This window comes from Mustelus asterias, chromosome 13 (assembly GCF_964213995.1).
Source record: "Mustelus asterias chromosome 13, sMusAst1.hap1.1, whole genome shotgun sequence".
Lineage (NCBI taxonomy): Eukaryota > Metazoa > Chordata > Chondrichthyes > Carcharhiniformes > Triakidae > Mustelus > Mustelus asterias.
In genome coordinates, this window is record NC_135813.1 from 28,508,025 (window position 1) to 28,530,973 (window position 22,949).

The following is a 22,949-nucleotide window of genomic DNA, read 5'->3' on the forward strand; positions in this document are numbered from 1 at the left end:
CTTGAAAATCTCAGCAGGTCTGGCAGCATCTGTAAGGAGAGAAAAGAGCTGACGTTTCAAGTCCTGATGACCCTTCGTCAAAGCTTTGACAAAGGGTCATCTGGACTCAAAATGTCAGCTCTTTTCTTTCAGATGCTGCCAGACCTGCTGAGATTTTCCAGCATTTTCTCTTTTGGTTTCAGATTCCAGCATCCGCAGTAATTTGCTTTTATGATTATTTAAAAGTATTGCTTTGTGTTTTTCAATTTGTATTGAAGAACTTCCTAACTTGGAAGGTTTAATTTGACACGCTCTTACTGATGGGATGTATTGCCTTTATTTTGTATTTGTTTGGATTGCACAAAGCAATAGATTGTCTCAGGTGTCTCCTGAGCAAGATGTAGTTGGATTGGATAATGCTAATAAAATTCACCCAGTTCTATTTCACTCCAGTAAGTATGAACCCAACCTGTTCAAGTTTCCTTCAGTAGATAAGTCCCTCATCCCAGGAATGATTCGAGTGAACCTTCTCTGAATTATTTTGCAAACCATTCCTACCTAAATAAAAAAAAAAAACTTTTTTGCCTTCAGGAATTCAGACCACATTCCCAGTAACCTTGACTCAGAGATGAGGCTCACTGGTGCTAGGACCACAGTTAACAAATAGCCTACATCCGTCTGAGAGTGGAAGAATTCACAACATTGGGAACCCCTGCCTCAGCGGCTGTGGGGTGATGAGACGGTCGCACATCTCCTTGTGGAATGTGCCTTTGCAAAGAAGGTCTGGAGTGAGATGCAGTGGTATTTGTCGAGATTCGTCCCGAGCAGCTCTGTGACACAGGACTCTGTGCTCTACGGGCTGTTTTCAGGGACACACACCGAGACAAATATCAACTGCTGCTGGAGGATCATCAACTCGGTGAAGGACGCACGTTGGTCCGCCCGAAACTTGCTGATCTTCCACTGCAAAGGTTTGTCCTTGACCAAGTGTTGCAGACTGGCACATTCCAAGGTCCAGGACTATGTGCTGAGGGACGCTCTCAAGCTTGGGGCAGCCGTCGCAAAGGCACAATGGGGAAAGGCCACAGTGTAAAGCCTTTCAACCAAGACAGGCCGAGGGCCCAGTAACTGTAGAAAACCCTCGGACTGCGCAACTGTGTGCAACTCTGTAAAAACAACAGCACACAGTGAAATGTGATGAATGTATATAGTTCGAAGAACTGAAGTGTAATGAATGTAATTGTTCGAAAGATGTGCTGGTTAGGTGCACTGACCCAAACAGGCGGCGGAGTGTGGCGACTAGGGGAATTTCACAGTAACTTCATTGCAGTGTAAGCCTTACTTGTGACTAATAAATAAACTTTAAATTTTAACTTTAATGTCTTGAAATGGAGCACCGTAAATTATTGTAAATATGACTGGTTTTTTCTGCACTGTTTGTAACTACTGGAAATGTTGTTTCTGTAATGGTTTATTTCAGAGTCTTTATGAATAAAGTATATTTTTGAAATTTAAAAAAAATCCGTACCTCAGCCTCAATTTTCTTCTCCATTCCCCCCCCCCCTCCCCCCCCCCCCGCCCCCCTCCCCACTATTGTGTCTCTGGCCCTATTAATAGGGGGAGGTTTGGACCCTTCCTCAATCCATGAATTCCCCTATGTTTGTCCAGGACACAGTCAGAACCTGTCCCCTTCCACTTCCCTTTCACTTGGATTACAGCAGATCTGCGCAGAAAGGGCTCTGGATTTTCAGCCTCAGTATGCGTTTATGGAAAGCCGTCAATCCAGTGTGTAAAACAATCGCTTGAGTTGTTTTGAGGGGTTTTATATTCATTTTGTTTTGAGGAGCTCAGCCCAAAGAAAACAAGACAGTTTGGCTCAGTTTTTGAATTAATTTTGCCCCACTTGGGAAATCTCGGATTTTAGGACTGACTTGCGGATTATCTCGAAACAACTGTTGTTGTCAGAACATAATTGTGGTTTGGCAACACCTTCAGCCTCCTCAATATTCATCTGATACAAAACCAGTTGGCTGCCTGGTCTTCAAAGGGATCTGCCTTAGGCCTGACCCTCAGCTAATTACTCAGCACACAGTTCGCAGAATTATGCATGGTCAGGTGTTTGCATAAGTGAGTGTGCGAGGGAGAGCTTTCCTGTTTCTTTGGTAACTGGGGAGAGTGTCTCTCGCTTATTGTTTATTCTGGTTGCTGTGTTTTGATGAGATGTTCTCTTTGTACCTTGCTGCAGAGCCCTTTGTTGCCATGAATTTTAATTCTATCAATGTATCTCCAGTAAAGTTGCTCCCAGGGCCTAGGTTATATTCTGCCCCTCTCTGCTATGCCTCACTCCGTGGGCGGCACGGTGGCACAGTGGCTAGCACTGCTGCCTCACAGCGCCAGGCACCCAGATTCGAATCCTGGCTTGGGTCACTGTCTGTGTGGAGATTGCACGTTCTCCCCGTGTCTGCGTGGGTTTCCTCCGGGTGCTCTGGTTTCCTCCCACAGTCCAAAGGTGTGCATGCGGGTTAGGTGGATTGGCCATGCTAAATTGCCCCTTAGTGTCAGGGAGACTAGCTAGGGTAAATGCATGGGGTTATGGGGATAGGGCCTGGGTGGGATTGTGGTTGGTGCAGACTCGATGGGCTGAATGGCCTCCTTCTGCACTGTAGGGATTCTATGATTCTGTGATCTCTTAGCCCAGCCACAGATTCTATCCCCAATTTCCTACATTCTGGGCCAGATTATATTTCACTCTTCATGTATCGCAAATAAAACCATTAAAAGCCAGCATCGTGTTTACTCTCCATCATAATTAGAGTCAGTGATGTCACAGTGAGACTGGTAATGATACAAGACCAACAGTCCTACCCACCCCCATCCACTCCCACAAAAATACACTCAGCGACAGCTTGGCTCCATATGGTAAGGACTTCTTAGTCAGGGAAGGGCGGTTTTGAAAATTAAGACTGATATTCTTTGCTCACTTATGTCTACCAGGTAATGAGTTGTGGATTTGGAAGTTTACACACACTGTCCTTGTTATTGTATAAATTAAAGCCTGTTAAATCTTTATCCTCCCTCACCTTTACCAGCACTGGTACAGAGTACTGTCAACTGAGCATAGACTAGTGAGGTCCTCCGATTGCCAGCACTGGGGAATGTCCCTCACAGAATATCCATGTGATTCCCCCTAGCAATAAAAGATTGCGAGTTCCAAAAAAGTAATTGTCACATGATTATCTTTGACCAATGAAATTATTGGCGAGTGATATCATGCTCGTGTGATTACCATTGGTCAACTAGATGGCTAGCAGCGGCACCCGTGAATTTTTCCTGTTGATATGAATACCCCACCCTATCAGCTGCGATGTCCAAGCATGGCAAGATTTACCTCCAGCGCCTCCTTCTCTATGTGGAGATGGCTGGAGGGCCACCTCCAGTTCTCTGCCTTTCCTTTTTCTGTGCCCCATTTCTCCTGCAAGGAGGGAGAGAAGGGGACAATGAATGAGTGTGATGGAATTATGCGAGCGAATGGGCAGACAACAGTTCTGAAGGGGCACTGAGAGGGATGGATGTGACATCACATTAGGATGAGGTAGCCTAATGGGGATGCGAGTGGTGGGTGGCCGGATGGGGATGCGAGAAGCAGCCTAGCCAGAAAGGGATGGTGGACTTTGAAGGTATGATTGTTTGAGGAGTAATGCGCAGGAAGAGGCTTGGGAATGTAGGGTGAGGGGCGTTGGGGACACATATAAGGATATACTTAAATGTGCCATTTCCTGAAAGGATTAAGTCATTAAGCATCTTTCTGCACTATTAATCCTGTGCTGACTACCTCAGCAGCTCCCATGTCTTCTTGTCCCTGCAACAAGCTTCTTCCTCTTGTGGAGAATCTTAGAAGTATAGAATCATAGAATTCCTATACTGCAAAAGGAGGCCATTTGGCCCATTGAACTTGCATTGACAACAATCCCACCCAGTCCCTATCCCCGTAACCCAGTGTATTTATCTTGCTAGTCCCCCTGACACTGAGGGGCAATTTGGCATGGCTAATCCACCTAATTCGCGCATCTTTGGACTGTGGGAGAAAACCAGAGGTAACCCACGCAGACACGGGAAGAATAAGCAAACTCCACTCAGGCAGTTACCCAAGGCCAGAATTGTACCCAGTCCCTGGTGCTGTGAGGCAGCTGTGCTGACCACTGTGTGCTATAGAATCTTCCTGCGGGCTCTTACCACCTGCAGCATCAGCTCCAAGGAGAGATGCATGGTGTTGTCTTTCAAAGTTGTGACTCAGTTGTGCTCCACTTGCATGCTCTGTTGAAACAGCTGGACAATCTGGACGGTCTTTTCTCCTTGGAGAGACGTAGGATGAGAGGAGACCTAATAGAGGTATATAAGATGTTGAGAGGCATAGATCGGGTGGACTCTCAGAGGCTTTTCCCAGGGTGGAAATGGCTGCTACGAGAGGACACAGGTTTAAGGTGCTGGGGGGTAGGTACAGGGGAAATATTAGGGGGAAGTTTTTCACACAGAGGGTGGTGGGCGAGTGGAATCGGCTGCCGTCAGTGGTGGTGGAGGCAAACTCAATAGGGTCTTTTAAGAGACTCCTGGATGAGTACATGGGACTTAATAGGATGGAGGGTTATAGGTAGGCCTAAAAGGTAGGGATATGTTCGGCACAACTTGTGGGGCCGAAGGGCCTGTTTTGTGCTGTAGTTTTCTATGTTTCTATGTTTCTATCCTTGCATCAGCATCGACCCTTTATCAGTACCATAGCTGAAACAGATGCATATAGGCTATCTTGAGATAGAATCATAGAAACCCTACAGTACAGAAAGAGGCCATTCGGCCCATCGAGTCTGCACCGACCACAATCCCACCCAGGCCCTACCCCCATATCCCTACAGATTTACCCACTAATCCCACTAGCCTACGCATCTCAGGACACTAAGGGCAATTTTTTTTTCTGTTCTCACAGTATCTGCTCACACTAGTTGATCGGGAAACACAGAAGAAAGATATTAATTTGGTGACTGGCAGTGATTTGTAGGAAGAGGCTTGGCAATGTAGAGTGAGGGCCATTGGGATGCTGAAAGTTCCGGAATCCTCACACATGACTGGGCTTCCCCACTGCAAGGGCAGCAACAGTTAAAATTCAGCCCAAAGTGTCAGCATTGGTATGGCGGAATTCCACCCCTTATAAAATACCCTCTACATTTTAGTAAGAGTGGGTCAGATAGGAGATGTGATTGCCCACAGAGTGGTAGAAATATGCAAGTGACTGAAGAAAGAGGGCATAACCTGGTTGCTCCAAACTTTTTAAACTACAGCATTTGTGTTCTGACCATCAGCACTTTCTTTAATTGGAGAAGCCATCATTGTGACTGCCCTCCAACTCTCCTCCTGGTGGAGACCAAGTGGTAGTTTGTGACACAATGGGTGGGATTTTCCAGCCATGCTTACCCCAAAATGGGAAAACTCACCCGAGGTCATCGGACCTTTGCATAGACCTCCTCCCCACCCGCTACGATTCCCGTGGCGGGCGGGATGGGAAAATTCCCCCCTATGAATCTGTAACACTGTACGCTCTCCATTACATTTCTTCTGAATTGTACTTTTCTCACATAGAACATCCTTGCAATGTAGTTCACTAAGCACTGAAGATGACTCAGATGTATTTCTGTCCCAACAGTAGATCATGGAACCTTGCTGCTTGAATTAAAACCTATCAGCCCTTTTTGCTGTAAGTCTAGATCCTTAGCCATGCAGCTTAAACCAAATTCACAGCAAGCTGATATTGCACATTGATTTTTCTGTTCAAAACTCAGTTGGTTCTTTATAACTGCCTTTTTGTCTCAATGAGGAGATGCAAGTTTTGAGGCTGGTGGATCTAGGGGAATGTATAATCGACGTAGGCTGGAATTCTCCGATGTTGGATGCCTTGCTGCCGCTGCAGCGAGAACGGAGAATTTGGCGCTCAGACAATTCGCCTTTTACTGCGGCGGGACTGGAGAATCCCAGCTAGGGCGAGGTTGGCCCATAGTGTATTTGGATCTCCAAAAGGCATTCAATAAGGTGCCACATAAAAGCCTACTACCACACAACATAAGAAGAGTTCATGGTATTGGGGGTGATTTATTAGGATAGAGGATTGACTAAACGGGAAGCAGAAGGTTCAGACAAATGGGTCATTTTCAGCGTGACAAACTATGACTAGTGGAGTACCACAGGGATCAGCGCCACGACCTCAACTACTTATATATAATCTGTATTAATGACTTTGATGAAGGGAGCCAAATATGTTGATTATACAAAGAGAAGGAGAATAACAAGACTGCAAATGGATATGGATAGGTTAAAATTGAGTGACGGAGTGTAATGTGGGAAAATGTGAGGTTAGGTTAGGGTTAGGTTGCCCGCTTTGGCAGGATGAATAAAAAAGCAGGAAATAGATGGAAGTATACTATGGTGCAGAAGGATCTGGGTGTCCACGGACATGAATCACAAAAACTTTGAATGCAAGTCCAGCAAATGATTTGGAAGGCAAATGGAATATTGGCCTTTATTGAAAAGGGGATGCAATATAAAAGTAGGCAGGTTTGCTACAACTGTACATACAGGGCATTTGGGAGACATTTTGGAGTACTATTTGCAGCCAGTTTTGCCACAAGTGACATTTCGAGCTACAACATCTTAGTGTATGTGCTTGGAGATGTTTCTATTCAAATGGTGCATCATCTTGCTAAGGCTAATTTGAAGCTATCCAGCTTGGCATTGCTTGGCCATTAAAACTGTCACTGTCGATATATTTTGGTGTGCTGCAGATTGTGCTTTTGGCACATTCGCTGTGACTTCGTTATCACTGCAAGAAACATTTCTGTACACTGGAGCCTTTGTTCTTGAAGACACATCCTGGCTCTTTTAAATTATGTTAAATACAGTCTGGGTAGATTCCTAACAAAAGCAGAAATTTCAAAAAGGATGGAGTATTATATGTTTCCATGGTGAGACAGTTTTGTTATGTGTACATTACTCTTCAATTACTGTCTGAGTTGAGTACTGATGACACTTATAGTTACATGCTCACTATCTATACTGTGGTACATACAAACATTTTCACAGTAGGAGACTGCCTACAACTTCCAATTATCTCGCTTTAGACTGAGAGTCATCTGTGCATGTTAGCTAGAAATAACTTTGTGTATGATTGAATTCGAACAAACAAAATAGATCAGGCTTTCCTCTACAAGCCTGTCCACTACACAGGGAACACATTATCTTAGTGGGTGGCACTGTAGCACAGTGGTTACTACTGCTGCCCCAGGGACTCAGGTTCAATCCCAGCTTCAGTCACTGTCTGTGCGGAGTCTGCATGTTCTCCCCATGTCTGCGTGGGTTTTATCCAGGTACTCCGATTTCCTCCCACAGTCCAAAAGACGTGCTGGTTAGGTGCATTGGCCATGCTAAATTCTCCCTTGGTGTACCCGAACAAGCGTCGGAGTGTGGCGACTGGGGGATTTTCGCAGTAACTTCATTGCCATGTTAATGTAAGCCTACTTGTGACACTAATAAATAAACTTAAACTTTAACTATCTGGAAGGCAAAAGGTATTTGGTTTAAACTCTTCCAGTGTGGAAGAGTAGCTTAAAAATATTGGAGTTGAAACTGAACACGGGTAGGTCCACAGAACTGGTAGGATCGCATTTGCCAACTATTATACCATATACCTGATGTTCAATTCAATTGAAGTCAATGGATCTCAAATTGGGCAAAGTGTATAACAGGTACCAACTCTACACCTCCAGCCATATCCAATTTTACCCCCATTGCCCCGATAATGTTCCATGCCAAACAGAGAGAGAGAGAAAGGGGAGGGGAAGGACTGCATGGTATGCACTATTAAGTTTTTACATGTGTTGTGAGTGAACAGTAGCTGTGGCAATTTTGGGACACTGTTCGCGGGGATTGCCCATTTATCTTTTTGTAGGTACACTTGCATGCTCAGTTAACTTAACCATAAGTGACAAGCTGACAAAATAGATCAGTCTTCATCGGGTTGCGTATTTTTTGCTAGCATAACTTGAAATGTTCTATTATTCCTTTCATTGTTTGCAGATGAGCGTGCTGAGTTACTAAGAGGCAGCAAAGCAAGTGAAGAGTGAAGCCCTTGGTAATCCTAATTGGAGACACAATGAGACAATGCATTCACTCTGTCCTTAGACCTTGCGGTTCTTTTGCTGTCACCGCGTAGCACATTTAGCCAAAAGAAAATTATGGCAGTCGCTGAAACCCAGGTGGTCGACTCAGACCTGGACCCCGATGAGGATTTGGAGGAACAGGATGAAGACATTTTCAATCAGATGGATGAGAATGGGATCATTGGAATGGATGAGATCAATGATTATTATCTGCAGTACCATCCAAGATTGGAGGATGGCTTGGAAACCGTGGAGGAGGATGGAGAGATGACTGAGCGGAAAGTGTTACATGATTACAATAAGCTGAGTAGTCTGGTCCACCCCCAAGAGTCTGTCGATGATGAAAGCTTTGATATCAGCGAGTTCCAGGATTCAGACCCTGTTCTCTTGTCCATATCGGCAGAGGAGGATGCAAGTCTCAGCCATTTGATTTGTAAGTATACAGATTTCTCAAATAATCTATATTACAGCTGTTTGCCTGCACTTAAAGTTTATTATAGACAGTGGTCTCATCTAATCATAGAGGCATGGCCAGAGAGACACCGATTAAATTACTGTCCACTCCAGGGAGGTTGCGGCTGGGGAATAACATGTTATTTTTTCTTTTTTGGGCTTAATTCAAATACAGTGTGCAGAACCTGATAAATGAGTCCCATGTTTCGGTTAAAAGTAGTGGATAAAAGAATTTCAAGTATTGGTGCACAAATATGACAAAATGTAATTTTGAGGCAATGTAATCTTAAAAGATGTCCTTGCAGTCAACATGTGCCCAGTAAGGCAACACTTTAGCAGTGATTGAAACCTAGAAAATCATAGAGTCCCAATAGTGCAGAAGGAGGACATTCGGCCCATCAAGTCTGACAGATTTTACCCAAGCCCTATCCCCGTAACCCTGCACATTTACCCTGCTAACTCCCCCCAAGTTACACATCCTGGGATACTAAGGGTCAATTTAGCATGGCCAATGCACACCAAAACTGCACATCTTTGGTCAGTGGGAGGAAACCGGAGGAAACATACATATACACACACACACACAACACACACACACAGGGAGAAAGAACATGCAAACTCCACACAGACAGTGACCCAAGGCTGGAATTGAACCTGGGTCCCTGGTGCTGTGAGGCAGCAGTGTTAACCACCGTGTCACTGTGTCGCCCTCAAATCAAAGTGGGATGCTGATGTTTTAGCGCAAGCCCTGAAACCTTTGCGCGGAGAAATGTCACAAAATTGAAGAGCAGGCAGACAGGACACACATGGCTGCGGGGGGATGACAATTCAAGCAGATGGAAAGGCTGCTGTTCCAGTCCTCCTGGACTCAAAGTTGCAGAAGGTTTAGAGATGCCTATTTTACTGTGAATTGTAGTTTTATGTTTCAGTTGACACTGAATGTGGCATGCGTTTGGGAATGGAGGTATTTGTTTAATCCGAAAGCTCTAATGAAGAAATTCATTTCATTTAGCACCTGACAGCGGCACGGTGGTGCAGTGGTTAGCACTGCTGCCTCACAGCACCAGGGACTCGGGTCCAATTCTGTCCTCAGGTGACTGTCTGTGTGGAGTTTGCACGTTCTCCCCGTGTCTGCATGGGTTTCCTCCCACACTCCAAAGATGTGTAGTTTAGGTGGATTGGCTATGCTAAATTGCCCCCTAGTGTCCCAAGATGTGTAGGTTAGGGGGATTAGTGGGGTAAATACTTGGGGTTACGGGAACAGGTCTGGGTGGGATTTCCCCTTAATGTCAGGGGGATTATGTGGGGTTACAAGGATAGGGCCTGGGTCGGATTGTTATCAGTGCAGACTCAATGGGCCAAATAGCCTCCCTCTGAATGGTAGGGATTCTATGATTCTAAATTGCCTCCAAACTTTTTCTTACCTGAGTGATACAAGGAGAATCTGAAGCTGTATTTCTATTGATTAAAAGGAAAGACTTGCATTTCTATAGCGCCTCTCTTGAACTTCCCAAAGCGTTTCCCAGCCAACAAAGTACTTCTAAAATGTAATCATTGCTATAAGTTTGCAACATGACTGCCTATTTGCACACAGCTTGTTTCAAGCAACAATCATTTGATAATGGACAGATAATCTGTTTTGTATTGATGTCGAATGAGGGATAAGTATTGGCCAGGACACGGGGGAGAACTCTTCTACTCTCTCTTTAAAAAAGTGCTGTGGGATCTTTCCAGTCACCTAAATATACAGGACCTTAATTTAACGTTTCATCCAAAAGACGGCACTCCGGATATTGCGGCACTCCCTAAGTACTCGACAGGAGTGTCAGCCTAGAAGTTTGCCGTCAAGCTTTTGGACTGGGTTAAGAGTTGTTGGTTGTTATTAGTTGTTGAGGAATCCTAGGAAAGGCTGGAGACAATTGGCCCGGAGATTTTCCAAGCCCTAAGTCAGGTCAATAAGAGAGACTGAGTTCAATCCTTGCATTAGTGGGTCGCATGAAAAGGAGTGGCGGGTGAGGGTATCTTTAGCTCAGTCAGCCTGCTGGCCAGTGTGTGGTTCAGAATAAGGACAACAATGCTGACTGGATTCAATCCCCGTTTTGGCTCAGCGAGACTCGGAGCCCGCCTCCTCACCCTTTCTTGGAGCAAACCCGCGGTGCAAGCTGTGGATGTGCAGTTTAGGCGGATCGACCATGCTAAATTGCCCTTTAGTATCCCAAGATGTTTAAGTTGAGGGGATTAACAAGGATAAGTGTGTGGAATCGAGGCCAGCCTTGACCTTTCCTTCTCCCTGACCTTCCCCCACCCCCTCCTCATGATCAATTTTTCCTTTTCGGAAAAGGTTTTTCCTAGCCTCCCGGAAGTCCATATCTGCGCCAGGTGCGACGAACTGCAGCTCCTGAGAGACCGCGTTAGGGAACTGGAGCTGCGCCTCGATGACCTTAGTCTAGTCAGGGAAAATGAGAGGTTAATAGAGAGAAGTTACAGGCAGATCGTCACACCAGGGTCACGGGAGGAAGACACGTGGGTCACGGTTAGGAAGGGTAAAGGTCACATACCAGAGAGTACCCCGGTGGTTGTCCCCCTTAACAGTAAGGGATGGGTGACAGACAGGAGAGAGGAGAGGATAGAGCAGTCAGTGATGGGATCCACTATGGTTGTCCCCCTCCAGAATAAGTATACCGTTTTGGATACTATGGGGGTGGGGGGGGGGGGGGGGGGGCGGTGTGTGACCCTGCAGGGATAAGCTACGGTGACCGGGTCACTGGCACGGAGTCGGGCTCTGTGGCTCAGAAGGGAAAGAGGGGGACTATGACAGCAATAGTAGTGGGGGATGCAACAGTTAGAGGCACAGACAGGTGGTTCTGCGGGCGCGAACGAGACTCCAGGATGGTAGTCTGCCTCCCTGGTGCCGGGGTCCTGGATGTCTCTGAGCGGGTAGGAAGCATCCTCAAAGGGGCGGGTAACCAGACAGGCGTCATTGTCCACATTGGTGCAAATGACGCAAGCAGAAAGAGCAGGGAGGTTCTGAGAGAGCAATTCAGGGAGTTGGGTAGTAGGCTGAAAAGCAAGGCCTCTAGGGTAGCGATCTCTGGACTACTCCCAGTGCCACAAGCTAGTGAGCCTAGGAACAGGGAGATTGTACAGCTGAACGCGTGGCTAAAGGACTGGTGCAGGAGGGTGGGTTTCAAATTCATGGATCACTGGGAAGTCTTCAAGAGAGGATGGCACCTGTACAAGAAGGACGGGTTACACCTAAACTGGAGGGGCACGAATATCCTAGCTGTGAGTTTTGCTAGTGCGGTTCAGGTGGGTTTAAACTAATGTGGCAGGGGGGGTGGGGATCAGAACAATAGGTCAATAAGCATAGAGGCTGGGGACGAGGTTGGGGCCAAGACAAGGCTATCTAAGAGGAAGAGCATTCTGGGGGAGGGTGACCTCAGTGGGCCTGAAGGTCTGCAGTGCATCTGCTTCAATGCAAGGAGCGTCATGGGCAAGACAGACGAGCTTAGAGCCTTAATGCTTGCGCAGAACTTGGATGTGGTTGCAGTGACGGAGACTTGGTTAAAAGGACAGGACTGGCAGCTGAATATTCCAGAGTATAAGTGTTTTAGGCGAGACAGACAGCTAGTGAGGCTAGGAGAGGTGGGGGAGTAGGGGTTAGGGAGCATATTACAGTGGTACAGAGGATGGACAATTTGGAAGGGTCAGGTAACGAGTCACTGTGGGTGGAGCTCAGAAACAGGAAGAGCGCAGTCACTATGCTGGGGGTATACTACAGGCCTCCCAACAGCCCACGGGAAGTTGAGGAACGGATATGTAAGGAGATTCTGGACAGTTGTAGTGGGAGACTTTAATTTCCCTCACAGACTGGAAATCACTTGGGGCTGGGGGCCTGGACGGGAAGGAATTTATAAAATGCATACAGGAAGGTGCTTTGGAACAATATGTTGACAGTCCAACTAGAGAGGGGGCTATACTGGACCTAGTACTGGGGAATGAGCCCGGTCAGGTCATCAAAGTTTCAGTGGGGGAACATGTGGCAAATAGTGACCACAATTCTGTAAACTTTAGGATAGTAATGGGAAAAGATGAGTGTTGTCCTATGGGTAAGGTGCTGAATTGGAGGAAGGCTAACTATAACCGGATTAGGTGGCTGTTGATTGGGAGAGGCTGTTCGAGGGTAAATCCACATCTGGCATGTGGGAGTCTTTTAAGGAGCAGTTGATAGGACTGCAGGACAGGCATGTGCCTGTAAAGAGGAAGGATAGGAAAGGTAGGATTCGAGAGCCGTGGGTGAAATTGTGGGTCTAATCAAAAAGAAGAAAAAAGAGGCATACATGAGGTCCAGGCAGCTAAAACAGATGGAGCACTGGAGGAATACAGAGAAAGTAGAAAAGAACTCAAACAGGGAGTTAGAAGGGCAAAAAGGGGTCACGAAATGTCCTTGGCAGACAGGATTAAGGAGAATCCCAAGGCATTTTATACAAAAGTTAGAAACAAGAGGGTTGTTCGGGAAAGAATCGGACCTCTCAGGGACAAAGGAGGGGAATTATGCTTAGAACCAAAGGAAGTAGGTGAGATCCTAAACGAGTACTTTGCATCAGTATTCACAAAGGAGAGGGACATGTTGACTGGTAGTGTCTCAGAGAGATGTGTTGACCCGTTAGAAAAAATCTCAATTACAAGGGAGGAAGTGTTAGGTTTTGTAGGAAACATTAAGAGAGACAAATCCCCAGGGCCGGATGGCATCTATCCTAGACTCCTTAGGGAGGCAAGAGATGAAATTGCTGGGCCTCTAACAGAAATCTTTGTCTCTTCACTGGACACAGGTGAGGTCCCAGAGGATTGGAGGATAGCAAATGTGGTCCCGTTATTTAAGAAGGGTAGCAAGGATAACCTGGGTAATTATAGGCCAGTGAGCTTCACGTCCGTGGTAGGGAAATTGTTGGAGAAGATTCTTAGAGATAGGATATATGCGCATTTAGAACTGAATAGTCTCATTAACGATAGACAGCGTGGTTTTGTACGAGGGAGGTCATTCCTCACAAATTTGGTTGAGTTTTTTGAGGAGGTGACAAAAAAGATTGACAAGGGAAGGGCCATGGATGTCGTCTATATGGATTTTAGTAAAGCGTTTGACAAGGTCCCTCATGGCAGGCTGGTGCAAAAGGTTAAATCTCACGGGATAAAAGGTGAGCTAGCTAGATGGGTGGAGAACTGGCTTAGCCATAGAAGACAGAGGGTGGTAGTGGAGGGGTCTTTTTCCGGTTGGAGGTCTGTGACTAGTGGAGTTCTGCAGGGCTCTGTACTGGGACCTCTGCTATTTGTGATATATATAAATGATTTGGAGGAAGATGTAGCTGATCTGATCAGTAAGTTTGCGGACAACACGAAGATTGCTGGAGTTGCGGATAGTGATGAACATTGTCAGAGAATACAGCAGGATATAGATAGGCTGGAACATTGGGCAGAGAAATGGCAGATGGAATTTAATCCAGATAAATGCGAAGTGATGCATTTCGGTAAGGGGAGCTATACAATAAATAGCAGAACCATCAGGAGTATGGACACACCGAGGGACCTGGGTGTACAAATCCACAGATCCTTAAAGGTGGCAGCACAGGTGGAGAGGGTGGTCAAGAAGGCATATGGCATGCTTGCCTTTATTGGACGGGGCATAGAATATAAAAGTTGGCATATGATGTTGCGGCTGTAGAGAACGTTGGTTAAGCCACATTTGGAATACTGCATCCAGTTCTGGTCGCCAGAGGCTTTGGAGAGAGTACAGAAAAGGTTTACCAGGATGTTACCTGGTATGGAGGGTCTTAACTATGAGGAGAGATTGGGTAAACTGGGGATGTTCTCCCTGGAAAGACGGAGGATGAGGGGCGACCTAATAGAGGTATATAAAATTATGAAGGGCATAGCTAGGGTGAACAGTGGGAAGCTTTTTCCCAGGTCGGAGGTGACGAACACAAGGGGTCACAGGTTCAAGGTGAGGGGGGCAACGTTCAACACAGATGTCAGGGGGACGTATTTTACACAGAGTGGTGGGGACCTGGAATGCACGCCCAAGCAAGGTGATTGATGCAGACACGCTGGGATCGTTTAAGACTTATCTAGATAGCCACATGAACAGACTGGGAATAGAGGGATACAAATGAATGGTCTAGTTGGGCACGAGTGGCGCAGGCTTGGAGGGCCGAAGGGCCTGTTCCTGTGCTGTATTGTTCTTTGTTGGCCATTGCCAGATTGGAAACTCATGCGCTACCATTGGGCTTGGGCAGGTCTCTCCAGGCTCTGTTACACTGAATAGTTACACCAATGAGCCGTCAGGTGCTCAATGGAATAAAAGAAACACCGGCGGCCTCTCCAAGACTGCAGATGTCGCTTCCGGCTAATATGGTGAAAGTGGAAGCACCAGGAACAAAATTGCCTGATGCAATCTCGTTTTACCTGAAATCGTTATCCGACTATCTCCGGGATTATTGCTATAAATACGAGTACAAGACTGGTGAGCAACCGGTGTTCTTAACACCTGAAGCAGGAGACAAAAATACAATAAACATAGCAAACCTCAGCACTGACACTCTTTGAAGTAGGCCGTGCATCCCGGAATAAAAATGTAGCAGTGCGTTGAAAAATTCCACATTTGGACAGCAGGGAACAAAACATTAAGCTTTTGGAACAGAAGTTGCTTCATTAAGTCCAGGCACTGTGTTTGTGTGTTAAATCTAATCTGCAGATAATTCACGTTTGATCGGATTCTGCCAGTTATGGTCTGAGGTCTCAGGGTGATGAGGCAAGGCCTGCAGGATTCGGAGAGAAGCCTGAGCTAGCCTGGATTTTATTCCATCGCACATCAGTGTTTCTGGGCATATTCGGGTTGCTTCTACTGGGAGGGGCGGGGGGGAGCGCGCGGTGTGGGAGATGAACAATTAAACACAGCCAGGAAGGCAAAGTTGGACAATAAAACAAAAAGCTGAGCGCAGCAGATGCCGAACATCCGATAAACGAAAACAAAATTTTTCGGAAAAGCTCAGGTCAGGCAACATCTGTGGCTACGTTTCCAACGTGCCAGATGATTTTAATTGCTTATCTACCCAGGTTTCCACAGGGGTTCGCGAGGTATAAATCACCCCTCAAGAGACCAATTTCCAAGCTTCAATTAGTGGATTCACCCTGCTAATTAGATGGAGCATGGGTATTGTAATATTCTGGCTCCATGTCCTGTGTAAATGTGACATGGTAATATTCACTGAGTATTTAGGTGACATCCAAATTATGGCAAATTTGTTTTTCTGAAAGCCTTTGGCTGCGACCCTAGAGTTAACGAATGTTGAGATTTGACCACCTCCGGAGATTTTGGCTTCTGAACTCGGCCAAGTTACTTTGCATAATCAAATATTCCACCTTTGTTACGCTTTCAAGTAACTCAATTTTTCGGGTCTACACAGAAGATGCACGTTTTTCTCCAATGAAAATGTTGTTATACTGCTTAAGATCACAAGTCATTCTTGATTTGATGTTTATTTATTTGTGTCACAAGTAGGCTTACATAAACACTGCAATGAAGTTACTGTGAAAATCCCCTAGTCGCCACACTCTGGTGCCTGTTCGGGTACATTGTGGGAGAATTTAGCATGGCCAATCCATCTAACCAGCATGTCTTTGGCGTGTGGAAGGAAACTAGAGCACCCAGAGGAAATCCACATAGACACGGGGAGAACGTGCAGACTCTGCACAGTGACCTAAGCCAGGAATTGAAACCCCATCCCTGGCGCTGTGAGGCAGCAGTGCTAACCACTGCCACTCATTCGTCATTTGATAGCAAACAGGACAGTTAACCTTGATGGTGCTTTTTTTAAACTTTCCTCCTCCTTAGCAAGAAGTCAAAGTCAATGTAGCTAACCTAGTATGGAACATTCAGCATAGATTTTTATCCATTAAATTACGGTGGCACAGTGGTTTGCACTGCTGCCTCACAGCGCCTGGGACCCGGGTTTGATTCTAGCCTTGGGTGACTGTCCATGTGGAGTTTGCACATTCTCCCTGTGCCTGCGTGGGTTTCTTCCAGGTGTTCCAGTTTTCTCCCACCATCTCAAAGATGGTGGTTTGGCCATGCTAAATTGATGCTTGGTGTGCAAAGATGTTCAGGTTAGTTGGATTAGCCATGGTAAGTGTGTGGGGTTACGGGGATAGGGCCAGGATAAGATAGTCTGTCAGGGAGTCAGTGCAGAATTGATGGGCTGGATGGCCTCTTCTGCACTGTAGGGATTCTACCATTAAATCACTGTAGGAACTGTCATTACATTTGTTAATATTTTGACAGTTGTTGACTAGTAACAATTTGCCTTTGTTAAGAAACGTTTCCCAGTGAAATGGTCATTTCCCATGTATTAAACCTCAAATCTTACAATCTAGGAGAATCCAACATACTTTACTGATGAGCATCGATGACATTGCACAGTTTATGTGCACATTTATGACATGAAAAATAACAAGGCCCAATGATTCATATGGATTCAGACAATGCTGAAAGCAATCAGGTTATTTTACATGTAGATAAGAGTATGTATGTTTTTTTTAACAATCTATGTCGCCAGGCAGGCAGTATTTTTTTTCCCTCGTCTAATTTGCTTCCGAGTTCTGGATGGAATGGCAGAGAGAGCCTTGGGGTATTCTGAGTCAACAGTTCATCAATTTAAACAGATGTCAGAATCAGTTGTGGCAACACAGAAATGATTTAATTCAAAAGTGGTACAATTGGATCAACTTTAGCTGTTTCTGACCAGCAGGGAATGCGTTGTGGAGCCATTCCGCTTGACTTAACAGCCTTCACTTACAGACCAAGCAATTTGCCAACATTGAGATCGAGGTTGCAAGCCTGGGTGAATGTGCTGGATATTTATCACAAAAGCTGCTCGTATTTTCTTTATAAATTTCCTCCAAATTAAATTAAAGGATAGTTTTGCTGCAATGTAAGTTTCGGTCATTTTTCGCCTTAAATTAGAGTTCCGTAGAAATAAAAATACACAACAGAAATATCAGGAGCGGGATTTTCCATCCTCCCAGTCACTTGTTTCTCAGTGGTGGGAAGCAGCGTGCCGTTTGCAGGCGGCGCGATTCTCTGGTCCTGCTGCTGTCAATGGGATTTCCCATTGGAACCACCCTGTGCCATCAGGAACTCCGTGGGCACGGGTGCACAGCTGGCGAGGCCAGAGAATTCCGCTGGTGTAAACGGCGAGAAAATCCTGCCCATGCTGTCCAAAAGTGCACCAAGAAAAAGCAATTTGAATGATAATTTTCACTGTAAATGCATTAAAGGAATCAACGTACTTGAATGCTAGTTGAGAAATTTGCCGGGGGGGGGGGGGGGGGGGGGTTCTCTACAAAGGTCTGCCGCAATTCTGCCTTCATTGGTCAATATACAGGCTGGGATTCTTACAGTTCCATGCACTAAGATTGGCCTTATTGGCAACCTTGTAAATTGGGCCAGAGATGCTCACCATGCAAACCTGATGCTGAAATAGGGCACATCAGAGGCATCCTGTGGGATAATGGTTACCCTGATCAGATCATTTTGTGTGTTATATAATCGCACAAACTCACTTTTAGCCCTGAAAAGTGCCCAATCTCCCTCAGACTACCCTGGAAGGGCAAGGTATCTCAAACATTTGAGGAACAGATAAAGCTAGCTGTTTCACACTGCTACCCTTCAACAGAAACACGAGTGGTATTTGCCATTAACAGGATGCTGCCATTAAGCTAAAGAGTCCTTCTCCCTATCACGCAGGTGAGTATTGTGATAGATGAATTTCAGTGCCGGAATGCTAGGAATGTAGGCCTTACATCCCAAAGACTGGTGGATCCCATCAAACAGCAAGTCCCAGTTGCTGTTCACAATGGGCTTCACAGTGCCAGGAACACAGGTTCAATGCCAGCTTTGGGTGACTGTCTGTGTGGAGTTTGCACATTCTCACCGTGTCTGCGTGGGTTTCACTGGGAGAACGTTGCAGACTCCATACAGGCAGTGATCCAAGCCGGGAATCGAACCCAGGTCCCTGGCACTGTGAGGCAGCAATATAACCACTGTGCCACCCCTGACTGAGATTAGCAGAAATGTCTTCACCCGGTGAATGTTGAGTCTGTGGAATTGGCTCCCACAGAAAGTAGTTGAGGCCAAAACATTGCATGTTTTCAAGAAAGAGATAAATTTAGCTCTTGGGGCTAAAGGGGTCAAAGGAACTGGGGGGAAAGCAGAAAAAGGTTACGGAGTTGGATGATCATAATGGATGGATGGATTTGCAGGCCAAAGGGCTGAATGGCCTATTCCTGCTTCTATTTTCTATGTTTATCAGAGGTGCCATTGAAAGAAACCTATCGCTTAAACTTGACCTCCCAGTTTGTGGCCTCCTAGCTCGTAAAAGAAAAAATTGAATTAATTATTCAATCTTTCTCGTGACTGTCCAGCTCAGAAAATGTCAAGCATACATAGAAACATTACACAGAAAATAGAAGCAGGAGGAGGCCATTTGGCCCTATGAGCCTACTCTCCATTCATTATGATCATGGCCGATTGATCCCACCTTCCCCCTATATCCCTTGATCCCAAAGATCTATATCTAATTTCTTCTTGAAATCACACAACGTTTTGGCCTCAACTACTTTTGGTGGGAGTGAATTCCACAGATTCACCACTCTTTGGGTGAAGAAATATCTCCTCACCTCAATCCTAAAAGGTTTACCCGTTATCCTCAAACTATGACCTCTTGTTCTGGACTGCCCAACCGTCGAGAACATTCTTCCTGAATCTACCCTGTTAGAATTTTATAAGTTTCTATGAGATCCCCTCGCCAAAGTCCAATGAATATAATATGACAGTGCTGCCATCCCAGAAATCAGACTGATAAACCTTCGCTGCACTCCCCTCTATAGCAAGAACATCCTTCCACAGATAAGGAAGTTATAGATAAGAAAGATAAGCAATAGTATAACTTCAAATGCCTCATTAGCAAAGACTAATGCTCACATGATTCTAGACTTGAGACCCTTGGATGAAGTCTGCAGTTCTCTGGATAGACTCAGAACAGTTTGAAGTCAGAACAGCTTCCCAGAACACCAGGGGCTCTGAGCAAGCAACCAACAGCCGATTCCCCCCTTCAGAAAGGCAAGACCAGCAGAATTTCCAAAACCAGGGAGAGAAAGAGAGACTTTTTTTCCCCAGTTTGATGCCCCTTCTAAAACTCAAACTTAGCAGCAGCTCAAACTGAAAACAGAAGAAAACTCCCATCACCTCACCTGCCAACCAGTTTTTCTCCTAACAACGCAGGGTCATAAACACCCCAGAAAAATAAACAAGCCCCCGTTGAAGCAGCAATAAAAAGATTCTCGCAAACAGCCCGGCAACAATGCGAAAAACGAACAGAAAAGGTTTGCTTACAACTGCAGAATGTATAATTAAAAAAACATTTCTTCAAGGTACACGAACATCACAGATTATACTGTCTTTATGCAGACAGTACCCCCGTTAGTCTGTAAATCTGATCTGGAGTCAGTGCTCGTAGTTTTATCAGTGTCTTAAATCCCTGATTATTCGGAATTTCTCTAGCTTCACAACAAAAAGGAAAACCTGCTGAAGGTCCTTTGCATACGTTAATGATCCCTCAGGTCAGAGTTTGTTCCTCTCGAATATCACGAAGTGAAACAAAACTAATTTAATGTCACTCTGAAACAACTGATAAACTAGTTGGCAGGGAAGGCACAGGAATGTTTCATATTCCAGGGAGGTACAGGAAAGAGACCGCAGTGCTGAAGAAAGCAGTTGCACATTTGGAAGGAGCCTTGGAAAAAATACTACATTTCCAGAGAGATACGAAAAGATGAAAATCAAGAAAAAGGGCAAACTAAGGGGGAGTTCTCACAGAAGAACCTAAGATATCTCAAAAACAGGCAGCACAGTGATTAGCACTGCTGCTTCACAGTGGAGTTTGCACGTTCACCCCGTGTCTGCGTGGGTTTCCTCCCACATTCTGAAAGACGTGCTGGTTAGGTGCATTGACCTGAACAGGCGCCAGACTGTGGCGACTAGAGCAATTTCACAGTAGCTTCATTGCAGTGTTAATGTAAGCCTTACCTGTGACTAATGAATAAACTTTAAAACTTTACTTTTTAAATGTGAGCTTGAGGGATAGCACTAAGGAATTATACTCTGCTAAGGAAAAACTGATCAGTGTAGTGAATCAACTTTCACGCACGAGTGATAAGTTTGTTAAAGACAAACGAGAACTGATGAGAACATTGGAATGTTGCTCACAGGAAGAACAACACTTGGAAGGGGACTTGAAATGCTTGAATGGTGAATTTGTACAAACAAGTTCAACAAAGCTAGACCTTCAATTAAAAGTTGATGGACTTCAAAGATATTTCTTGCAAACATTGTGAAAAATGCCTGGAACAGGAGAAGGGACAGCTGAAGAATCAGCTATTTGAATGCCCAATTAACTGAGGGAATTGTTGTGAAAAGTTTATTTATTAGTCTCACAAGTAGGTTTGCATTAACACTGCAATGAAGTCACTGAAAATCCTCTAGTTGCCACACTCCCACGTCAGTTCGGGTACACTAAGGGAGAATTTAGTATAGCCGATGCACCTAACCAACACATCTTTCAGACTGTGGGAGGAAACTGGAATACCCGGAGGAAACCCACGCAGACACAGGGAGAAAGTGCGGACTCCGCACAGACAATGACCCAAGCCGGGAATCGAACCCGGGTCCCTGGTACTGTGAGGCAGCAGTGCTAACCACTGTGCCACCGTGTTGAACATCGATCCAACCTGAGGAACACGATGGGCAAGATGTGTCGTATGGAAGAGCAAATCCTGACTTTGGAAGCGGAGAAGGAGAATTCTAAGAAACGCATTTGAGGATCCAACAAATTAACTGAGAGTCCAAACAGCAGTCAGTGACCAGGCAAGAGGAACAGAACTGAATGCCCAGGTGAAGTTGTCAAATTTATGCAAGCGTTTCACAGACAACTCTGAGACAAAGACAACTGAACTTATCAGAGTGGTTGCTGAGCCGAACGAAAAGACTCCTAAGCTCAAAAAGCAACTGGAAAAGAAGAAAGTAATCAAACGTTTGTCTCACATTGTCAAATTGGTGCAAATGAAGGTTCTGTTGCTGAAATATGAATGTCCATATTCATTGAGGTGACCAACACGGAGAAAGAAGAGGAGAAAGAAGCACCAAGGAGACAGATACAATGTTCGTTGCCCCTACAAGAGGCAGTGCTGTAGTGGTATTGTCGTTGGACTAGTAATCCAGAGACCCAGAGTAGTGCTCTGGGGACCCAGATTCAAATCTCACCACAGCAAGTGGTGAAATTTTAATTCAATAAAAATCTGGAATTAAAAGATCATGAAACCATTGTCGATTGTCGGAAAAAAATAATGGCTCACTAATGTCCTTAAGGGAAGGAAATCTGCCATCCTTGCCTGGTCTGGCCTACATGTGATTCCAGACCCACAGCGATGTGGTCAACTCTTAAATGCCCTCAGGGGTGGGCAATAAATGCTGGCCCAGCCAGCGATGCCCACATCCCACGAATGAATAAATGAAATGAGGTAGAACAGCAGCAACCATTGATCAATGCAACAGCCAAACCAGGCAAGTGCGCTGCAGCACAAAGGAATGGAAGAAAAGCACACTCTGACGCCAATCCAACCTGTGAGCCAACACAAAGAACCAGAAACAACAGAGTCTACCACTCCTCTGACAGAACGGCGAATGAGCTATGGAAGGATAATAAGGCCTGCAGACCACCTGAACCTGTACAATTCAAGGAGCAGAAGGGGGGGAGCGAGAATGTTGTTAATAAAGCTTAAATTAAGTTTTAAAGTTTATTTTGTTAGTCACAAGTAAGGCTTACATTAACACTGCAATGAAGTTACTGTGAAATTTTCCTAGTCGCCACACTCCAATGGCTGTTTCGGGTCAATGCACCTAACCAGCACGTCTTTCAGACTGTGGGAGGAAACCGGAGCACCCGGAGGAAACCCACGCAGACGTGGGGAGAACATGCAAACTCCACACAGACAGTGACCCAAGCCGGGAATCGAACCCGGATCTCTGGTGCTGTGAGGCAGCAGTGCTAAGCACTGTGCCACCTAATGTTAACACAGTAATAGCAATAATGTTTTAGCAACAATGTAAATTCATGAGGCTGATAATATAAGATGTGAACTAGTATAACTCCAAATACATCAGATAAAGACTTGGGGGAAGTGTAGTTTAAGAGCCTGGCACATGGGACT

The 22,949-nt window shown here is 45.4% G+C and overlaps 1 protein-coding gene across 1 annotated transcript in view; it reads left to right on the forward strand.

Annotated features, from left to right (window-relative positions):
- The window catches only part of akna (AT-hook transcription factor), a 201,889-nt gene that overhangs the window by 71,014 nt on the left and 107,926 nt on the right, over positions 1-22,949 (forward strand). Inside the window, exon 3 of the mRNA XM_078226612.1 lies at positions 8,095-8,610. Coding sequence (XP_078082738.1) covers positions 8,253-8,610 — 358 coding nt within the window. The 5' untranslated portion in view covers positions 8,095-8,252. The remainder of the gene's footprint in view (positions 1-8,094; positions 8,611-22,949) is intronic.